The following is an 18,091-nucleotide window of genomic DNA, read 5'->3' as shown; positions in this document are numbered from 1 at the left end:
AGGCTCTTTCCAGCTGCTGGCAGTCCTATAGAACGCACTCTGGGCATTTTCGTCAATGTGTGTAATTATTTACCCAGGACAAATCCTGAAAGTAGGATTGCTGGATCTAAAGGAAGCCAGTTTTTAAAGACTCCACAAGGAGGGGCCCCTGGGTGGCTCAGTTGGTTAAGCCTCTGCCTTTGGCTCAGGTCATGATTCCGGGGTCCTGGGATCAAGCTCCGCATCGGGCTCCCTGCTCAGCGGGGAGCCTGCTTCTCCCTCTCCCTCTGCGCCTCCCCTCCCCCATTCATGCTCTCTCTGTCTCTCAAATAAATAAAAATAAAATCTTAAAAAAAAAAAAAATAAAGACTCCACAGAGATAGTCACCATGTATATTCCAGTCAGCTACTTTCTCACACCCGTGCCAGCGCTGGGTGTCATGATTAGATCCCACAGCTCTTAGGCACTGGGTCTCAGCTGACCCTTGACAAGATATTCTGTCCGGCTGCCACCATGGCAGCCAGCTCCGACTTGACTTCCTTGGGCCCCCAGCAGACAGCCCTTGCTCCCCACTCCCGCCCCAGGCCTCTGGGATGCAGCTCAGGGGTGAGGTCCTTGGGAGCCAGTCAGCTTCCAGCCACCTGCCGCGGGATGGACCTTTGGCAATGATATCTGGGAGCCCCAGGATAAGTTCTTCCTCCCTCCCCTGAGATGGACTCCCCAGAGAAGCAGTAACGCATGTACAGTTTCTGGAGAAAGTCAAGCCTGGGCCAGCCAGCCTGTTGCTGAGTGATGTTCCTAAGTTACTAAGCTCAGTGATGCAGCCTCAGATCGGAGGAGCCTTCCATCCTCCTTCTCTGTCTCATTTCCCATCCCCCACCTGCTTCCAGCCTCCCTGCGAGAGCCATCCCCATGAACGTGGTGGAACACAGTATAATTCTTTCTGGGGGACCCAAGCCAAGATATCATCTCTCCCTCTCTCTCTCTCTCTCTCTCTCTCTCTTTTTTTTTTTTAAACTAATCTCTATTCCCACCGTGGGGCTTGAGCTCATGACCCTGAGATCAAGAGTCATGTGCTCTACTGACTGAGCCAGCCAGGCAGGCTGATACCCTTTCTCTTAATAGTTGCATATTACTCCATAGCGTGGATAATTGAACCAACCATGCATCTTCAGGTTATTTCTAATTTCTTTTGCCACTAAAAAAGCCAAAATTTTATAATAAACGTCCTTGAGCAGGTATCTCTTCTTCTATTGGACAAGTTTAATCGAGCTGAAAAAAATCAAAATAAATGGAATTGGCAAACTTCCACCCTACCTAGGAGTGGGCCATTCAACCCTTGATTGGGAGTCTACCTTCTTTTGTAGGGTCTCATGAGAACCCGGGAAGAGACTTACAGGATTCCCAGAAAAAAAGGAGTGTCTAATCTTTGCTCAATCCTGATCCCATGATACCCTCATAACAGAGCTTCATGCTTTCTAGAAGGCAGGCAGGCTTGCTGTCCTGTACCAGGCTTGGGACAGGAATATGGGGCTTGGATCCTGGGGTCCACCCCCTAATAGCCTGGTTTTCTTTTTTTTTTAGGACTTGTTTATTTATTTTTAGAGAGAGAGAGAGAGAGAGCACCAGCGGGAGGGGCAGAGAGAAAAGGAGAAGCTCAAGCAGACTCTGTGTGTAATTATTTACATTGATAATGTAAATTATCAATGTAATTTGGTGTGTAACCCCAACTTGGGGCTCATCACGGGGCTCCATCTCACCACCCCAAGATCACAACCCGAGCTGGATGCTTAACCAACTGCGCCACCCAGGCACCCCGATACCCTGTTTTTCTATACAGCTCTTCATCTTTTCCTTATTGAGCTGAAAGGGGTGTTCATAAGATAGTACAAATGATTTCACTCATATCTTATTATGCATCCTCTTCTTTTTGGCCAAGAAAGTGTCTCAACTGCATTTGTTGACTAATCCATCCTTTCTCCACTTATTTGAAATTCTGTTTTTATCGTATACTGAAATCTTTTATATGCATGGATAATTGGGAGATCTAACAAATTTGGTTCTGTTTTATGAATCTTTCAATTTCAGTTCTGTCCATACAGTTTTGTATTATGTTAGCCTTATAGTGTATTTTAATATCTGACAAAGCAAACTTCTTACCACTCACTTCCAAACACTTAAAAATGGATCCTTCTACATGAACTTTAGATTCCCTTTGCCAGATTCTAAAACTTGGTGTTTTAATTTGGGATTTTCTTAAACTCCTACATTAACTTGAGAGTAAGTGATATCTTTACAATACTGAGTCTCTTCTAAGAATTGAGTGGATCTCAATTTATTTAAATCTTCAGTTACAGTCTCTTAAAATTGACTTCTAAATATTTTTATTGCTACCGTGAGATATTTTTCCTTTGTACTTTAACTGGTTGTTGCTATAAATGGAAACTATTGGGATATATCTATATATAGTAACCAGCCACTTTCTATATTCTCTTTTTCCCCATTCCAGCGTTATGGAGTTATAATTTCCATACAGTAAAATCCACCCCTGGGGAGTACAGCTTGGTGAGATTGGTGAGTGTAGAGTTGTGTGACTACCATCACAATCACAGTATAAAACATTTCCATCACTTTTTTACAAAGGTTTCTGCCGTCCCTTTGCAGATATCCCCCACCCTGACCTCTGGCACCAGGAAACGCTGATCTGCTTTCTTGTCATAAGGGTTTACTGTTTCTGGGATTTCATATAAATGAAATCATAGGATATGTAGTCTTTTATTTGGCATAAATTACTGAATGGTATCCCACTACATGGATATATCCCAATTTATTTATCCATTAACCAGTTAATGAACATCGGGGTTGTTTCTAGTTTTTGGCTGTTATAAATAATGCTGCTATGAGTATCTGCTTACAAGTCTTTGTGTGGGCATGTGTTTTCATTTCTCCGGGGTAAATGCCTAGGAGTGGGATTTTTTAACTAGGGTAGCAACTACCAAACCTTTTCCAAAGTGGTTCTACCATTTCCATTCCCACCAGTGATATGTCACTGTTCCAGCTACGCCACGTTCTCACCAGCACTTCGTGTCTCAGTCCACTCTGGCTGTTATTACAAAAATATCATAGACTGGTGGCTTAAAGAACATTTATTTCTCATGTTGCAGAGGCTTGGAAGTTCGAGATCAGGGTGCCAGCATGGTTGGGTTCTGGTGAGACATCTTTTCTTGGCTTACAGATGGCTGCCTGCTTGTTGTGTCCTTACATGGCTGAGAGAAAGCCTTGGTCTCCCTTCTTCTTATGAGGACAACAGTCCCATCATGGGGCTCTACCCTCGTGACCTCATCTAAACTTAATTATCTCTAAAGGCCCCACCTCTAAATACCATCACATCACATTGGGGGTTAGGGCTTCAGCAGATATATTTGAGGGGACACATTCGGTACATTACACTCAGACTGGTATTTTTCTTGTTTTGTTTTAGTCATTCTCATAGATGCATATGAACTAACCCTATCGTAGTTTCAATTGGCATTTCCATGATGTCTGGTGATATTGAACACCTTTTCCTATGTTTCTTTGCTCTCCATACATCTTCTGGGATTTGCCCATTTTTTAAATGAAACTTGTAATTTTGAGATAATGGTAACTTCCTCCCAGAGAGAGAATACAGAGAGAGCCCATGTACACTTTATCCAGTTTCCCCGGTGATAACATCTTACAAAATTATAGTCTAATATCACAACAAGGACATTGACATTGACATAATCAAAAGGCAGAACAAGGAGCACATGCTCAGTTTCAAACATTTATGAAATTGCAAGTATGTCAAGAACCCCCCAGCTGAACCCCCCAGGTTCCGCTATGATTGGACTGGAACCAGTGGCCCTCCTTCCCCCGCACCCTGTGTTCCTGGTGATGTTGTGCTGCTCCCACCCACCCACCCCCTGCCACAATAGCAGCCCTAATCCAGCAGGAATGAGGAAACTCCATGCCCCAAAGCCAACCTGCTGGCAATGGCCAAGACCCTGGAGAATGGCCTTGTACCTCACAGTCCATCTTGCGGGAGCTTACTGATGCCAGCCAGAGCTCCAACAAAGCAGTGCCATCGAAGGTTTGATGGCCCCAGGCTGGAAGAACTTTGGCAGTTTCAATGCTTTGGGCAACCTCGGTGAGTGAGCGGGCACCTTCTCAAAAGAGGGATCCAGAGGCAGGATCAACATGACTCTCCCTCCCAATGCAGAGAGCATCTCAAGGGCTGTGGGCGCCTCTCCACATTCTCACTGGGCCACCCCCTCACCCTGCCACCTTTCGGTCCCCATGCTATGGTGACCCAACAGTCCCCGTTTCCCAGGAACTGCAGGCATTCCTGAAATGAGATGGTCACCCTACCTTCTGCTCCTTTCACTTTCTGCCTCCAGACCTTTCCTGTGTATCCTTGTCCACTTGTCTCCACCTGCTTTTCCCTGGCTTTCTTTTGTCTCCTGCCTTCTCCCTCCCAGAAAATCTAACACTGGAAAGTTTTTTTCTCATCTACCTGAAACTGCCAAGGGTAAAGAAATAGCAATTTGAAGACTGATCAAACAGCGTTGTGTTTTATTTAAACTAAGGCAGGACAACCAGTTTTTTTTTTTTTTTTTTTTTTTTCTCGAAAAGAAGGGAATTAGGCAAAAGAAGAACGCTTGTTTCTCCCAAAGCTTAGAACGATTAGTTCCTTGTAGGAAAAGGGCCTTTTACATTTTCTGGGTGCACATGTGCGCATGCGCACACAGGCGCGCACCCACCCCCAGGAGAAAACCTGTCCGGTGGCCTGAGGCAGATTGCATCCCTGCGTCCTGGTTATCATTATAGTCAGCGTTCCCCCCGCTCTCTGTGAACTCTCTATCATGATGTAGCACAGGCCTTTTTTGAGGGGTGTCGGGGAGTTCCTGCCTCTCTTGCCGAGGCTATGAGTCCCTTGGGGACGAGGACTATTACTTTCCTATTCTTGCATCTTCAAAGATGCACTGCCTGGCTGCATAGTTGATTTGCAAAACTGATTTCATCCCAAAGACCTCAAGATGTTTTATGACCGTCGGCTCCGTTAGCCAAATGAAAAGCGTGGTGGCTAGAGTGGTGCTTTCCACTGGAGAATCTGTTTCTGCCCATTCAAAATGGTGGCCTCAAATTGCAACCACTTTGTGGAAGAGATTCAGAGGAGCTTTTGTGTTACTTGAGATTTTCCTTGCATGGTATACTTCTTTGAAAAGTTGCCATCCTGTGTTAATTTGGGGGACGAAAGGCGAAGGGACAGCACAGGTGGCAGGGTTCATCTTTAGGATACAAGTTCCTGAGGATGGTGGTAGCTCAGTGTCAGACCTGTTAGTGAAGCTCTTTGGGGCCAGAACCCTGCATTTATTTCCTCAAACTAGGTCAAGTGATGGGTGGGCACGCATGGCAACAAGGAACAGGTTAACTCATGGAAATGTAGCAGAAGCTGAGATGTAGCTGGGCCGTTGGAGGTTGGTTCTGATTCACAGGCAGCTCTGGGTTAAGAAAATTATGACCCTCCTCCTAGCTCCTCTCTAGGTTTGCTTCTCTTTCTGTTACTCGCTGGCTTTCTCACCCTTTATTCTTTTTGTGTATCCCATAGCATCTACTCTTCATATCCATGTGTTTTCAGTTGAATTGTGTCCTCTCCCCAACAAAACATGTTGGAGTCCTAACCCTCAGTACCACAGAATGTGGGCCTACATTCTTAGGGGGCTTTATGGACCTAATGAAGCCATTAGGGTGGGCCTTCATCCAGGATGACTGGTGTCCTTATAAAAGGGGAAATTGGGACACAGAGACACAGACAGGTTCCATGTGAAGATGAAGACAGAGATCAGGGTGATGCTTCCACAAACCACGGAACACAGGCAAACCACCAGAAGCTGGAGGAAGTTATGGTACGGGTTCTCCCTCCCACCCCTCAGAAGGAACCAACCGTGCTCACACCTTGATCCTGGACAGCCAGCCTCCAGAACCGTGAGACAGTAGATGTGGTTCTAAGTCACACAGCGGGTGGTTCTGCATTATGGCAGCCCAGCAAACGGATACACCGTCCTTGCTCGCACATGCTTCCTTGTAACTTTTTATTCATAATGTCGAGTTGTTGGCCTCTCACAACCTCGCCTACATAATTAGTTTTCGGAAATCAGTTGGGATTCACTCCCTATTTGTCAATTTCTGTTCCAGAGAGCAAGAATTTCCTTGGCCCAGTGTGTCCCTGTTTGAATGTGGCTTTTTGGATAGGCCGCCTCATAGGCCAGCAGCCAGCCTGTGAGTTGTCTGCTCTGGAGTCCTGTCATCCCTCCTTGTCTCTCCTTGTCCTCTGGGTCAGTCACCTTTTGCCAAAGCTGTGGTTGTCACAGTGTAAACCAGTTTCCCACAGCCGTCCACTCTCCGGAGACTGGCGGTAGACTGGGCACAGCATGCGTCATGATGGACGCATCTAATGGAATGCCCAGTACTGGGTGTGGAAAGCCACCTCAGTCTAGGAAGGGGCTCTAGGGGCCAAGGAGTCCAGTCTCCCCCTTGAAATTGGAATTGTACTAATAACCCAGAGAGACATAGGGTCATCCACCCTTTGCTTGAAAACTTTCAGCCAATAGCATCTTTCCAGAATGGTATAGCTCTGGTGTTAAGAAAATACTTCCTTATGGTGACCTGAAATTAGCCTCCTTATGATTTCTATTCGTTGGTCCTAGTTCTGCCCTTATGCGCCCGAAAGGAAGTGGAGTCCCCTGTCTACCCTACAGCGCCCCCTAGTGTCAGTGCCTCCCACCATTTCTCAGGACATGGTTTTCTGGTGCTTTACTGTCCTTGTCACTCATCTTCACCCAGGCCACAAATTGCCTTTTTTTTTTTTATTATTGTTATGTTAATCACCATACATTACATCATTAGTTTTTGATTGCCTTTTAAGTGCAGTGCCGATTCCTCAGCACTGTTCCAGAGGGGTCTGACCATTATTCAAGAAGCCTGGGCCGGGGAGGGAAGTTAGAGCATGGGCTTTGGGGTCTAATGGATGCGTTCTCGAATCCTGGCTCTGCCGTTCACCAGCTGCGAGATTCTGAACAGTACCTTTTCCCTACCACAACCCTTTCTGCAAGGAGGAAGAGAAAGAAGGAAGGGAACTTTTTGTCTCTGCTTCCTTATTGTCTTAATATGTTGGGGCTGCCATGACAAAATACCACAGACTGGGTGGCTTATAAACAGTAGACATTTATTTCTCAGAATTCAGGAAGCTGGCAGTCCAAGATCAGGCGGCCCTCATGGCAGGGGACGGCCCTCCCCCGGCTCTGGAGGTGGTGTCTTCTTGCTGTGGTAGAAGAGGCTAGGAATCTCTCTGGAGCCTCTTAGAGAGTCACTGATCGCATTCAGGTGGGCTCCCCCTCAGGACCTGAGCACCTCCCAGACGCCCCACCCCCTAGTATCATCATCTTTGGGAGATAGAATTTCAACACATGCATTTGGGTGGCACACATTCAGACCAAAGCACTTATCCATAAAGTATGGAAATAATATTTTCCTCAAAGCATTGTCATGAGGTTTAAGTAGAGCTTGGTCATTTAGGACAGTGCTTCTCAAACTTGAAAATCCCCAGGGAACTTTTCACAAGGCAGATTTGAGTCCATAAGTCTGGGTCTGAAATTCTGCATTTCTAACAAGCTCCCGGGTGATGCCCAAGTTGTGGTTCATGGACCACATTTGAATAGCAGGGATGTGGGACGCTTGGCACCGTGCCTGGCACCCAGCAGAGTTCTGTAAACGTTGATTCTGTCTTCCTCTGCCCCTCCCGTGACCCTTCTCGCTGTACTCCATGCTAGCATTAACTTTTCATTTTCATCCTGTCCCTATGTAATATAGTGACAAAGCACTTGTCCAACTAAGATGAGCCTTTGAAAGTTTCCTTTCAAATCCTTAACCAGAGAAATAACGGTCTCGGCAGAGTAGGGTGTAGTCTTAAAAGGGGAGAGATGTTTTCAAGTTCTAAACCAAACGCTAAGCTGCCATCACGTAGGAACAATAGAACTGGTGTTGTTCCATCCCCGAAGTTCTGGAGAGGCCAGCACTGTCCTCTGTGAATACCGGGCGACAGCCCATCTGCGCGGCAGGTTCCATCAAACAGAAGGCGTCATGTCATTAAGGGGACGGCAGCTGGGCAGCCTAGATTTATGAAGTCACTAAAGCCTTGTCATCGAGGTGCCATAGGAGGCTGAAGCAGCTGATCCTTCCAGAAACAATGATGGGTGCTGTTGCCATGACATGGAAAAATCAAGTCTGATTAGGCTGAGATTTTGTGAGTCTGAATAGAAAATGCTAATAAATTTTGACAGGATTTATGTGGTGATTCCATTCTACTCCACTTTATTCTCCCACTCTTAGTAATGAGTGTTGTGCTGTTTTTCTCTGGTTCTTCATGCAAACAAGCTAAAAAAACCAAAAGACTTGCAAGATACATTTGAATGCGGATTTAGCCTTCACAAATACCGACATAAATTACAAAAAAAAAAAAATGGGATTCTTTTTCTTTTTTATTTCTATAAAGCCTTTTTTTCCCCCCACTAAATTTTCCTGTAAGGGTTGAAATGAGTAAGTTGCGCATTTTCTCTAAAGTGGTCATTGAATTACGGAGAGCGGTAGCTTGCTGAGCCCAGCCTTTGTTGTTTTTGTTTTTAATCTGAGCTTTGGCTGGTAGTTGTCTAAAAGCTTCCAAAATACAGTTGCTAAAATTACAGTCTGGAACACCTTAAATGAAAAATGACCTTGCTGTTGTTACTTTTATTTGCCATGACACAATTTAGCTTTTAAGTTGATTTTGTTAGCAGCTCAATTAACTACAGTTCAGTCATTCAATCATTAGAGCATCTAATAGGAACTTCTGTGTGCTTTTTTTATTTTTATTTTTTTCCCCAAAAATACACTTTACTTTTTAGAAAAGTTTTAGTTTTACAGAAAAATTGAGAAGATAGTATAGAACATTTCCATGTATGCTACACCAGGTGCTTCCTATTACTAGCATTTTTTTGTTGTTATTTTTTTATTTTATTATGTTAATCACCATACATTACATCATTAGTTTCTGCTGTAGTGTTCCATGATTCATTGTTTGCGTATAACACCCAGTGTTCCATTCAGTACGTGCCCTCTTTAATACCCATCACCAGGCTAACCCATCCCCTCACCCCCCTCCCCATTCTGTATGTTTTTAAACCAAAATTCCTGATCCACAGAACTTGAAAATTTCTTAAATAAACAAACATGGTAAAATTTTCCTCATCACCCTCTGGGTTTATAGTTGAAAATTTAATAGCAGAAAGAAAATATTTTAAATATTTATGGCTCCATAATAACATATACATAAGAAGTATTTTTTTAAGATTTATTTATTTTGGAGAGAGCAGGGGGGCAGGGCCAGGGCACAGAGGGAGAGAGAGAGAATCTCAAGAGGGCTCCGCACTCAGTGCGGACATCGTGGGGCTCGATCTCAGGACCCTAAGATCATGACCTGAGCCGAAATCAAGAGTCAGAGGCTTAACTGACTGAGCCACCCAGGCATCCCCATGAAAAGTTTCTCGAGGGCTGCCAAGAAACTCACCAGGAGTGTCTCAGGAGAATGAGATTGGGGATCAGGAGGAAAAGAGTTTTACCTTTCACTTTATACCTTTTCATTTTTTAAAAAAAAACTTTCAGTGGGGCACCTGGGTGGCTCAGTCGTTAAGCGTCTGCCTTCGGCTCAGGTCATGGTCCCAGGGTCCTGGGATGGAGCCCCGCATCGGGCTCCCTGCTCAGCAGGAAGCCTGCTTCTCCCTCTCCCACTCCCCCTGCTTGTGTTCCCTCTCTCGCTGTGTCTCTCTCTGTCAGATAAATAAATAAAATCTTTAAAAAAAAAAAAACTTTCAGTAATGTATCCCTTTAATAATATTTTTTAGTAATTAAAATAGTTAAGGTATACCACCAGAAGAAATGTCATAGAATTACCGTATGATCCAGCAAGCCCACTTTTATATAAATATCCAAAGAAATTGAAACCAGGGACTTTGATACTTGCACATAGCAGTTTTATTCATCGTAGCCAATAAACAGATGAGTAGAGAAACAAAATGTGATGGATACCTACAATAGAATAGTAGTCAGCCTTAAAAAGACATGAAATTCTGGCACATGCTACCACACAGAGAAGCTTGCGGACATGATGCTGAGTAAAATAAGCCAGTCATAAAGACACAGATCGTATGATTCCACTTATGTGAGGTACTTAGAGTAGTCCAGTGTGTCGAGACAGAGTGGTGGTTGTCAGGGGCCGGGGCTAGGAGAAGAATGAGGAGTTACTGTTTAACGGGTTCAGAGTTTCAGTTTGGGAAGACTCAGTTATGGAGATGGATGGTGGTGATGGTCGCACAATAATGTGAGTGTACTTACCACCACTGAATTATAGACTTAAAATGGTTAAAATATTAAATTTTATGTATATTTTACTATAATACTTTCTTTTTTTTGATTTACATTCTTTTCTGGGGGGAAGAAAGCCAGGCCTGGGTACTGTAGGCAGAAGACCCACTCAGGCACAGCCTGGAGGAGTGAAAACCAGCCCTAGGTCTTCTGAGAGCACAAGTGTAGGTGCCCTCTGCCCTGGTGAGGGAGCCCAAGGGGAGGGGCAGGGGCCATCGCTGTTGGCTACAGTGCCAGGCAGGGCAGAGTCTGGACCCACCAGGCCTCATAATGTCCTGCCCTCTGCACCCCTGGGCTACCATCCCTATCCTTCCACCTCTCAGCCTGCCTGCTAAGGCCCAGCTCTAGGCCTGCCTCCTCCTAGAAGTCTTCCTGACTGTCTCAACCACAGGCCCCTCATCTTTTTCCAATCTTTATTAAATTGGAAGTTGGTATTACCCAACTAGATAAGCTCCCTGAGGCCAGAACCCAGCCTATGCTAAATTAAAAAAAAAAAAAAAAAAGCTGGGGGCACCAGGTGGCTCAGTCAGTTAAGCATCTGCCTTCAGCTCAGGTCATGATCTCAAGGTCCTGGGATCAAGTCCCGTATCAGGCTCCCTGCTCAGCGGGGAGTCTGCTTCTCCCTCTTCCTCTGCTCCTCGCCCCTGCTCATGCTCTCTCCCTCTCCCTCTCTCTCTCTCTCTCAAATAAATAAATAAATAAATTTTTTTAAAAAGTCCTGGCAATTGGTTAAAAAATGTTATTCAATTAGTAATGTTCTTTCTTCCACAGCTCTTGTTCTACCTGTCTGGTTTTTTAATTAATTTTTTTGAAGGGGAAGATAATTGTTGAATCACGTGTTGTTGTAAGAAATAATACAGAGAGAGCTCATGTATGCTTTGCTTAGCTTTCCCCAATGGTAACATTTTTTAAACCTATAGTATAATATACTATAATATCACAAGCAGGATATTGATGCAATCCACTCATCTTACTCAGATTTCCCTAGATCCACTTGCATGTGTGTGTGTGTGTGTATGTCTATTAATTTCTGTACCATTTTACCAACTGGGTAGGTTCAAATATCCACCACAACAGGATGCCAGATAGTTCCAACACCACAAGGATCCCTGGTGTTTTCCTTTTGTATTCACTGGCACTTGCCCTGCCGCCCCCCATTTCCGCCAGCCACTAACCCCTGGCAACCACTCTATCTGTCCTCCATTTCTTAAAATTTCTCATTTCAAAAAGTGTTACATAAAAGGAATTACGGAGTATATGTAATCTTTTGGAGTTGGCTTCCTTCGCTCAGCAGATTCCCTGGAGATCCATCCAAGTTCTCGAGTGTATCAGTAGTTGGTTCCTTCTTAGTGCTCGGGAGTGCTCCAGCATGGATGGACTGTGGTTTGTTCAGGCATTCACCTGGTGAAGGACGTCCAGCTTTAAGCTATTACAGATAAAGCTGCTATGGACATTTGTGTGCTTGTTTTTGTGTGAACATGAGCTTTTATTTTTCTGGGACAGGTGCCCAAGAGTGCAATTGTTGGGTCCCATAGTAATTGCATATTTAGTTTTAGAATAAACTGCCAGCCTCGTTTCCCAGAATGGTACCATTTTCATCCCACCAGAAACACGTGAGTGATCCACATCCTTATCAGCATTTGTTGTAGTCACTATTTTTTTTTTATTTTATGCGTTCTGATAGGTGTGGAGTACTAATTCATGGTGGTTTTTATTGGCATTTCCCTGCCTGCTAATGATGTGGAACATCTTCTCATGTGTTTGCTTGCTGTCTGTAGACCCTCTTTACTGAAATGTTTCTTCATTTCTTTTGCCCATTTTCTAAATGGGTTAATTGGGTGTTTGCTGTTGTTGTTGTTGTTTAACTCTGTTATCCCCCACTACCCTCTCCCTTCTTTTATTTCTTATTCTTTTAGTAAACATTTATTAGCATGTACCATCTATCAGGCATTTGGAATACAGAGATAAAAGACAAAGACTTTGCCTGAAAGGAACTGATGGTTTGGAGGAGGGGACAAGTAAGCAGGGTTCTTCTATGTAGGAGATGCACCTACTTCCCATCAAGAGAATCAGTGAAGCCTTGCTTCCTGGAGGAGGCAGCATCTGATCAGCATGTGGAGGCATGAATATATTTATTATACTTTACATATATTACAGCTGACCCTTGAACATCCTGGGTTGCACTGCACTGGTCTGCTTATACATGGATTGTTTTGATAAATATAGTACAGTACTGTAGGTGTATTTTCCTTATGATTTTCTTAATAATTTCTCTAGCTCACTTTATTGTAAGAATACAGTATATAATACATATAGCATACAAAATATGCTAATAGATTCTATGTTTTTAGTAAGGCTTCTGGTCAGTAGTAGGCTATTGGTAGTTAAGTTTTTGGGGAGTCAAAAATTATATGTGGATTTTTGACTGCACAGGAGTTGGTGCCCCTAACCCCTGTGTTGTTTGAGAGTCCACTGTAGACTGCCATTACATTTGAGACATTAATATAATAAGAAGTATACAGTGCCTTCTAAAAGCCCCTCGGTATCTTTCTAAGTAATTCGTAATGGGAACTTGTCATTAATTCAAGGTTAGTAAACACTGAACACAAAATATCATCCTGGGTTCTTGAAGATTCTGAGATAAGACAGCATTCCAGACTCTAAAGGTGTATGATCTAATGGGAACTAGAGATTGATAACCAGCAGACAGTTGATTATAGAAGCACAAATTTAGTAACACAGTAGAGTGAGGAATTATCACTAGGAGGTTGGGAAGATTTCTTAGAGGAAGGAGGGTTTGAACTGGCATTTGAAAAAGGAGTAGAACTTGAACAGGTAGATATAAAAGGGATAAAATTTGTTATACACTCCTAGGTCCCTGCATGTTATAAATTGCCAGATCCCCATCTTGCTCTTACCCACAGAGCTGCTTCTGAGGAAAGGTCCCGGACCTAATGTCAGAGTCCAGGTGTTGCTAATGGCTTCAGTTGAAGAGATTGCTAGTGGAAGTCATGTCTAGTTTTAGGATGAGATCCACAATCTAATTTTAGGCGGTCCTTCATCTTACAGATAGATGGAATGAGACCTACAGAGGATCAAATTCAGCCCAGCTTTATTGCTTCTGCTGGCCAGGCCAGGGGATGTGTTTTGTCTAGAAAGTCCCCAGGCCAAGCCAGGGAAGTGGTGTGGATTTCCTGCTATGTCTCTGCTAAAAATAAAAAATTGATTGGTGAAAATAAAGTGTTACACGGTGGATGGGGAATACTTATTTTAAAACATTGCTCTTTATCTCCTTGTAATTTTTTAAAATCTCCCTTAAAGAATATAATTTTTACATATACTCCGAGGTAAGCCACATTTACCAAGTAAGTAACTTACAAAGTGTCAAGAAAAGACAGAACAAACCAACTTTAAAGCTTCTGTTTAGCAGAGATGAGCATGTATAAGAAGCTGGAAGATATTAATGAGATGGGGAGAAAGTCAGGTTTCTTCTCTCAATAAGAGAAAAAGAAAGGCAATTAAACACTGTAACTAAACAAAAATATTTTATAAGAAAGTCATGGCCCAAATATGTAGCAAACTAAAATACAGCATGATTTTGAGAAATTTATGAGTGTAATAAAGGATATTCCAGCTGCCACATTCTTCTTAAATGACACAGGAGTCAAAATACTAGATCTGCAGAGAAAGAAGTTGTGGCCCTTTGCAGTGAATGACATTTACCTAATCACCATATTGTAAATGCTGTTGATTTTCAGCTTTCAGAATCCATATAAAATAGGAAGACAAATATGTTTACAGAACAAGAATGGAAATGTAATCAATCTCAGCAATGTACAAGCAAAGTAGACAGAAGTTGAGCGTTAGAAATGGGGAGGAGAGGAAGAAAGCATGGCAGGGGCTAGCTTCCTCATCTTATACACTGGGAAGTCCAGATGCTGGGCAACACTGATGAATGAGGAAGCTGAGGTTTTTAAGTTTACTACCTAAGTTACAAATTTGGTAACTAATGGAAGAATTAAGGAGTATAATATAGCTATTTGAAAGGATTCAGGGGTACCTGGGTGGTTCAATCGATTAAGCAACCGACTCTTGGTTTTAGATCAGGTCATGATCTCAGTGTTGTGAAATCAAGCCCTGCGTCGTCAGGCTCCGTGCTCAGCATGGAGTCGGCATGGGATCCTCTCCCTCCCCCTCCACCCCCCCCACATGTTCTCTCTGTCTGTCTGTCTCTCTCAAATAAATAAAATAAATCTTTAAAAAGGGGGGGCATGGTTCAGGACATGCCACTCGAAACTATGCCATTTTGGCACATTGATGGTTAAGAGCTGAAGGCATTTGGAAAAATGCAGATGCAGGAAGGCCTCTCTGACCTCCTCCTTTCTACCTAAAATCAGGTCATTAAATTTCCCATGAGAACGGTGCCCTCCCTGCACCAGGAAGAGAAGAACGTTCTTATCACCAGAGACTGGGAGTCAATGCTGAAATGGACCTATACGAACAAACCTACTAAAATAACCCTTATCTGCCACTGGTTTCCCTCATATATTTCTTAGTCACTTTCCCACAATTTACTGTCCCCTAGTCCACGCCCCTTTGTCTTGTCACATCTCCGTAATTTATCGTTCTTTGTGTAAAACAAAGTATACAAGCTTTTGGGCCTAACAGCTTCTTTGGGTCTTTGTTTTACTTTTAAGGACTCCCATGTACATGTAAAAATAGTGAATAAAATGTGTGTGCTTTCCTCCTGTTAGTCTGTCATGTCAGTTAATTCTTAGGCCAGCTACAGAGTCAAAGAGGGCAGAAGGAAGTTTTTCCTCCCCTACGCTATCAAAAAACTGTAAAAAGTGGAGACGCAGAGGGGAGACATAAGTTAAATCATAATTTTTCAGGATTGGCAGTCAGTTGAGAATATCTAAAGAAATAGCAGTGTAAGTATATTGTGAGTTAGGGCAATAACCCCCAGAACTAAATTCAGCTCTAAGTGATAACCTCTGGGAAGTAGTACTATAAGTGAGCAGGGATTAGGCAGAGACATCATTTTAATGTCATATAAGCAATTGCATTGGTAAAAAGAAATGGGAAAAGAAGTTGTAGTGACCGGCAATAAAATTTGTTCAAAGGAGCAACATGACAATTAGATACCCCAGTGAATTCTAATTAATTAGTTTTGAAATTTAAGCAAAGAAGCACTTCAGTGATAGGAAAGTCCTCAGTGTAACTGCAGATGTTCGTTACCTAAAATTTAAAATGTAGCCTGTAAGGATTTTAATTTTCCTAAATTTGCCCTTATGCAGGAAAAAGAACTAGTTTAACTCCGACAGATATGTAAATGCCACTTTTGTTAAGAGAGATCCTGGCCGTTTTTTGAGGCGAGACAAAATGAACTGCTGTGAGGTACTTCTCAAAGGTGTAAAATCTCTGGAATAATCCAGAGTTTAGCCTATTTAATATAACATTTAAGCTCTTTCCTTGTGCAAAATTTTCAATGTATTTTTCCCCATAAGAACACACCTCTGATTTTTATCATGCCAATCATTGAAAAACAGCATTTATTAGATAAACATTCCCTTTGGGCATATCTTTTTGCAAGGTCGGGGGCGGGGGGCAGTCAGGCTCCAGGCTCACACCCCACGGGGTCGTGGAGGTGCGGAGGGCGCAGACCAGGACGTGGGCTCCTGGGGATGCTGCCGCGCGTCTGCGGTGCCATCCTGTGGCTGTGATGCTAAATTAGAGCCTGTTTTCATTTTCTTCTCTCCAGGAAGGCCCTTTTGTCTACTTGTCTTTTGTAGGAAACATTGCAGATTCCGAAGGCTTGATTGCTTCATTGTGTAAGTAATTTTAAAATGTTTGCATTTGGAATGTTTGAGGAGATTAATTGCAAGTATGGCTGTCAATTAAATGAGTCCCTGTCGCACAAATGGTGTGATTTCATTTATATGAAATGTCCAGAATAGGTGAATCTCTAGAGACAGATGATAGATTTGTGGTTGCCTAGGACTAGAGAGGGGGGACAGAGGAGGGGGATGGAGAGTGAGGGGTTTGGGTTTCTTCTGGGGAGTTAATGAAATGTTCTAAAATTTCATTGTGATGATTCAAATCTATGAATATACTAAAACCCACTGAACTGTACACTTTAAATGGGTGAATTGTATGATGCGTGAATTATATCTCAATAAAGCTGTGTATTAAAAAATATGTTTATACTGCAGATTGAATAGTTTGCAGTATTTAAACTGGGTGCTTTTCCATACTTTTAACATCAACCTTCACTTTATCATATATACATACGAGGTCTGTATGTGTGTGTATATATGTGTGTGTGTGTACATATACATATATATATATGTAGTCTTGAAGATAATTTCCAAAGCTCCTCCAGCTCTGCAGAGGTGTTAACTAGTTTTGCCTACCTTCTTCATGCTGCTGTAAATCAGTCAACATTCCATCAGTTAGTATCGACTTCCTCCCACGTACTGGGTCAAATTTGACGAACAGGTGAGCCAGGCAACAACAGGATCCTTCACCACCATTATAGAATTGCCTTATGCAAGGTAACTTCTTTGAGACTTTGCATCAGAAATTCTGCATTGTTTATCTCATTTCTTCCATAATTCTGAAATCAGGTCCTTCAGCCAGGACCTGTGTCCGGACTGCTGTTCATCACTAGAGTTAGGAAACTTCGAGAGAATCCAGGCAGCTATCGTTAGTGCTTCTCAAAGCAAAATGTGAGTTGTCTTTGATGCCTGTCAGGTCCCAGCCAGGGGTAGCTCAGGGAGCCTGAGCCCCCACCTCAGGAGGGAAATGTTGCTGTGCACATTCGTGTGTGCAATGTGATGAGTGGGCCGGATTAAACTGTGCCTGAGGGTTGCTGGGGAAGCCCAGGGCTGGAGGACGCAGCCTAAGTCATTGTCCTCCACCCTGGCTGCCTGGCCTGGCATCAGAGAAAGTGAACAGCCCAGCTTTGGCCCAGTCCCATGAAATGCAAATGTCTAACATGATCTTTATCAGTCATCTTCAGTTTACATTTTTTGGCCTTAAAAAAAGTAAAAACTCATTTAATGGTGGTGTCCATTATTCTTGAGAAAACAAAAATCCAGTAGATAATGTAAAGTAGTTCTTCTCAGACTTTAAAGTACACCAGCTTGCCTTGGACTCTTGTTAAAATACAGATTCTGATTCAGAGGATCTACGGTAAAGCCTCCCAGATGTTGATCTGCGGACCATCCTTTGACTCACCAGGATGTAGAGCTGGGCTATAAACATCACATGGACCCTGTTAAAGAGGAATTATTCATGACACTTGTTCAAGATGATAAGGAAGAATTTATTCAGAAGGTACCCCTACAGTGGAGTCTTGCAGTAGGGAAGCGAGATCGGGCTCAAGTCCAGAGGCAACAAGGACAGGTGGAGCTTTATGGCCAAGAAGCTGGTGGGGTCAGTGGATGGAAAATTACTAAGAAGAAACATCGAGTGGAGACTCTTAATAGACCGACTCAACAGGAGTCTTCTGCAGGCAGGCCAGGATGATAGGATATGATATAGAGGGTGGGGGTTGAGGAATTTGATCAGGTATCAAGAGTAATCAGATATCTGCACCCCCATGTTCATGGTAGCATTATTCATAATAGCCAAT

The 18,091-nt window shown here is 43.2% G+C and overlaps 2 protein-coding genes across 3 annotated transcripts in view; one reads left to right on the top strand and one right to left on the bottom strand.

Annotated features, from left to right (window-relative positions):
* Positions 1 to 18,091, top strand: part of EBPL (EBP like) — a 31,465-nt gene that overhangs the window by 7,293 nt on the left and 6,081 nt on the right. Inside the window, exon 2 of the mRNA XM_032403066.1 lies at positions 16,217 to 16,286. Within this exon, the coding sequence (XP_032258957.1) occupies positions 16,217 to 16,286 (70 nt within the window). The remainder of the gene's footprint in view (positions 1 to 16,216; positions 16,287 to 18,091) is intronic.
* The window catches only part of ARL11 (ADP ribosylation factor like GTPase 11), a 35,600-nt gene continuing 34,129 nt past the window's right edge, over positions 16,621 to 18,091 (bottom strand). For both annotated transcript variants that reach the window (XR_004299233.1, XR_004299234.1), the window contains one exon: positions 16,621 to 17,731. The gene's annotated coding sequence lies outside the window, so the exon portion shown is untranslated. The remainder of the gene's footprint in view (positions 17,732 to 18,091) is intronic.

This window comes from Phoca vitulina, unplaced genomic scaffold, assembly GCF_004348235.1.
Source record: "Phoca vitulina isolate PV1807 unplaced genomic scaffold, GSC_HSeal_1.0 scaffold5, whole genome shotgun sequence".
Taxonomy (NCBI): Eukaryota; Metazoa; Chordata; class Mammalia; order Carnivora; family Phocidae; genus Phoca; species Phoca vitulina.
Note: the sequence above shows the minus strand (reverse complement) of the source record. Positions and strands in the feature narration are given on the sequence as shown.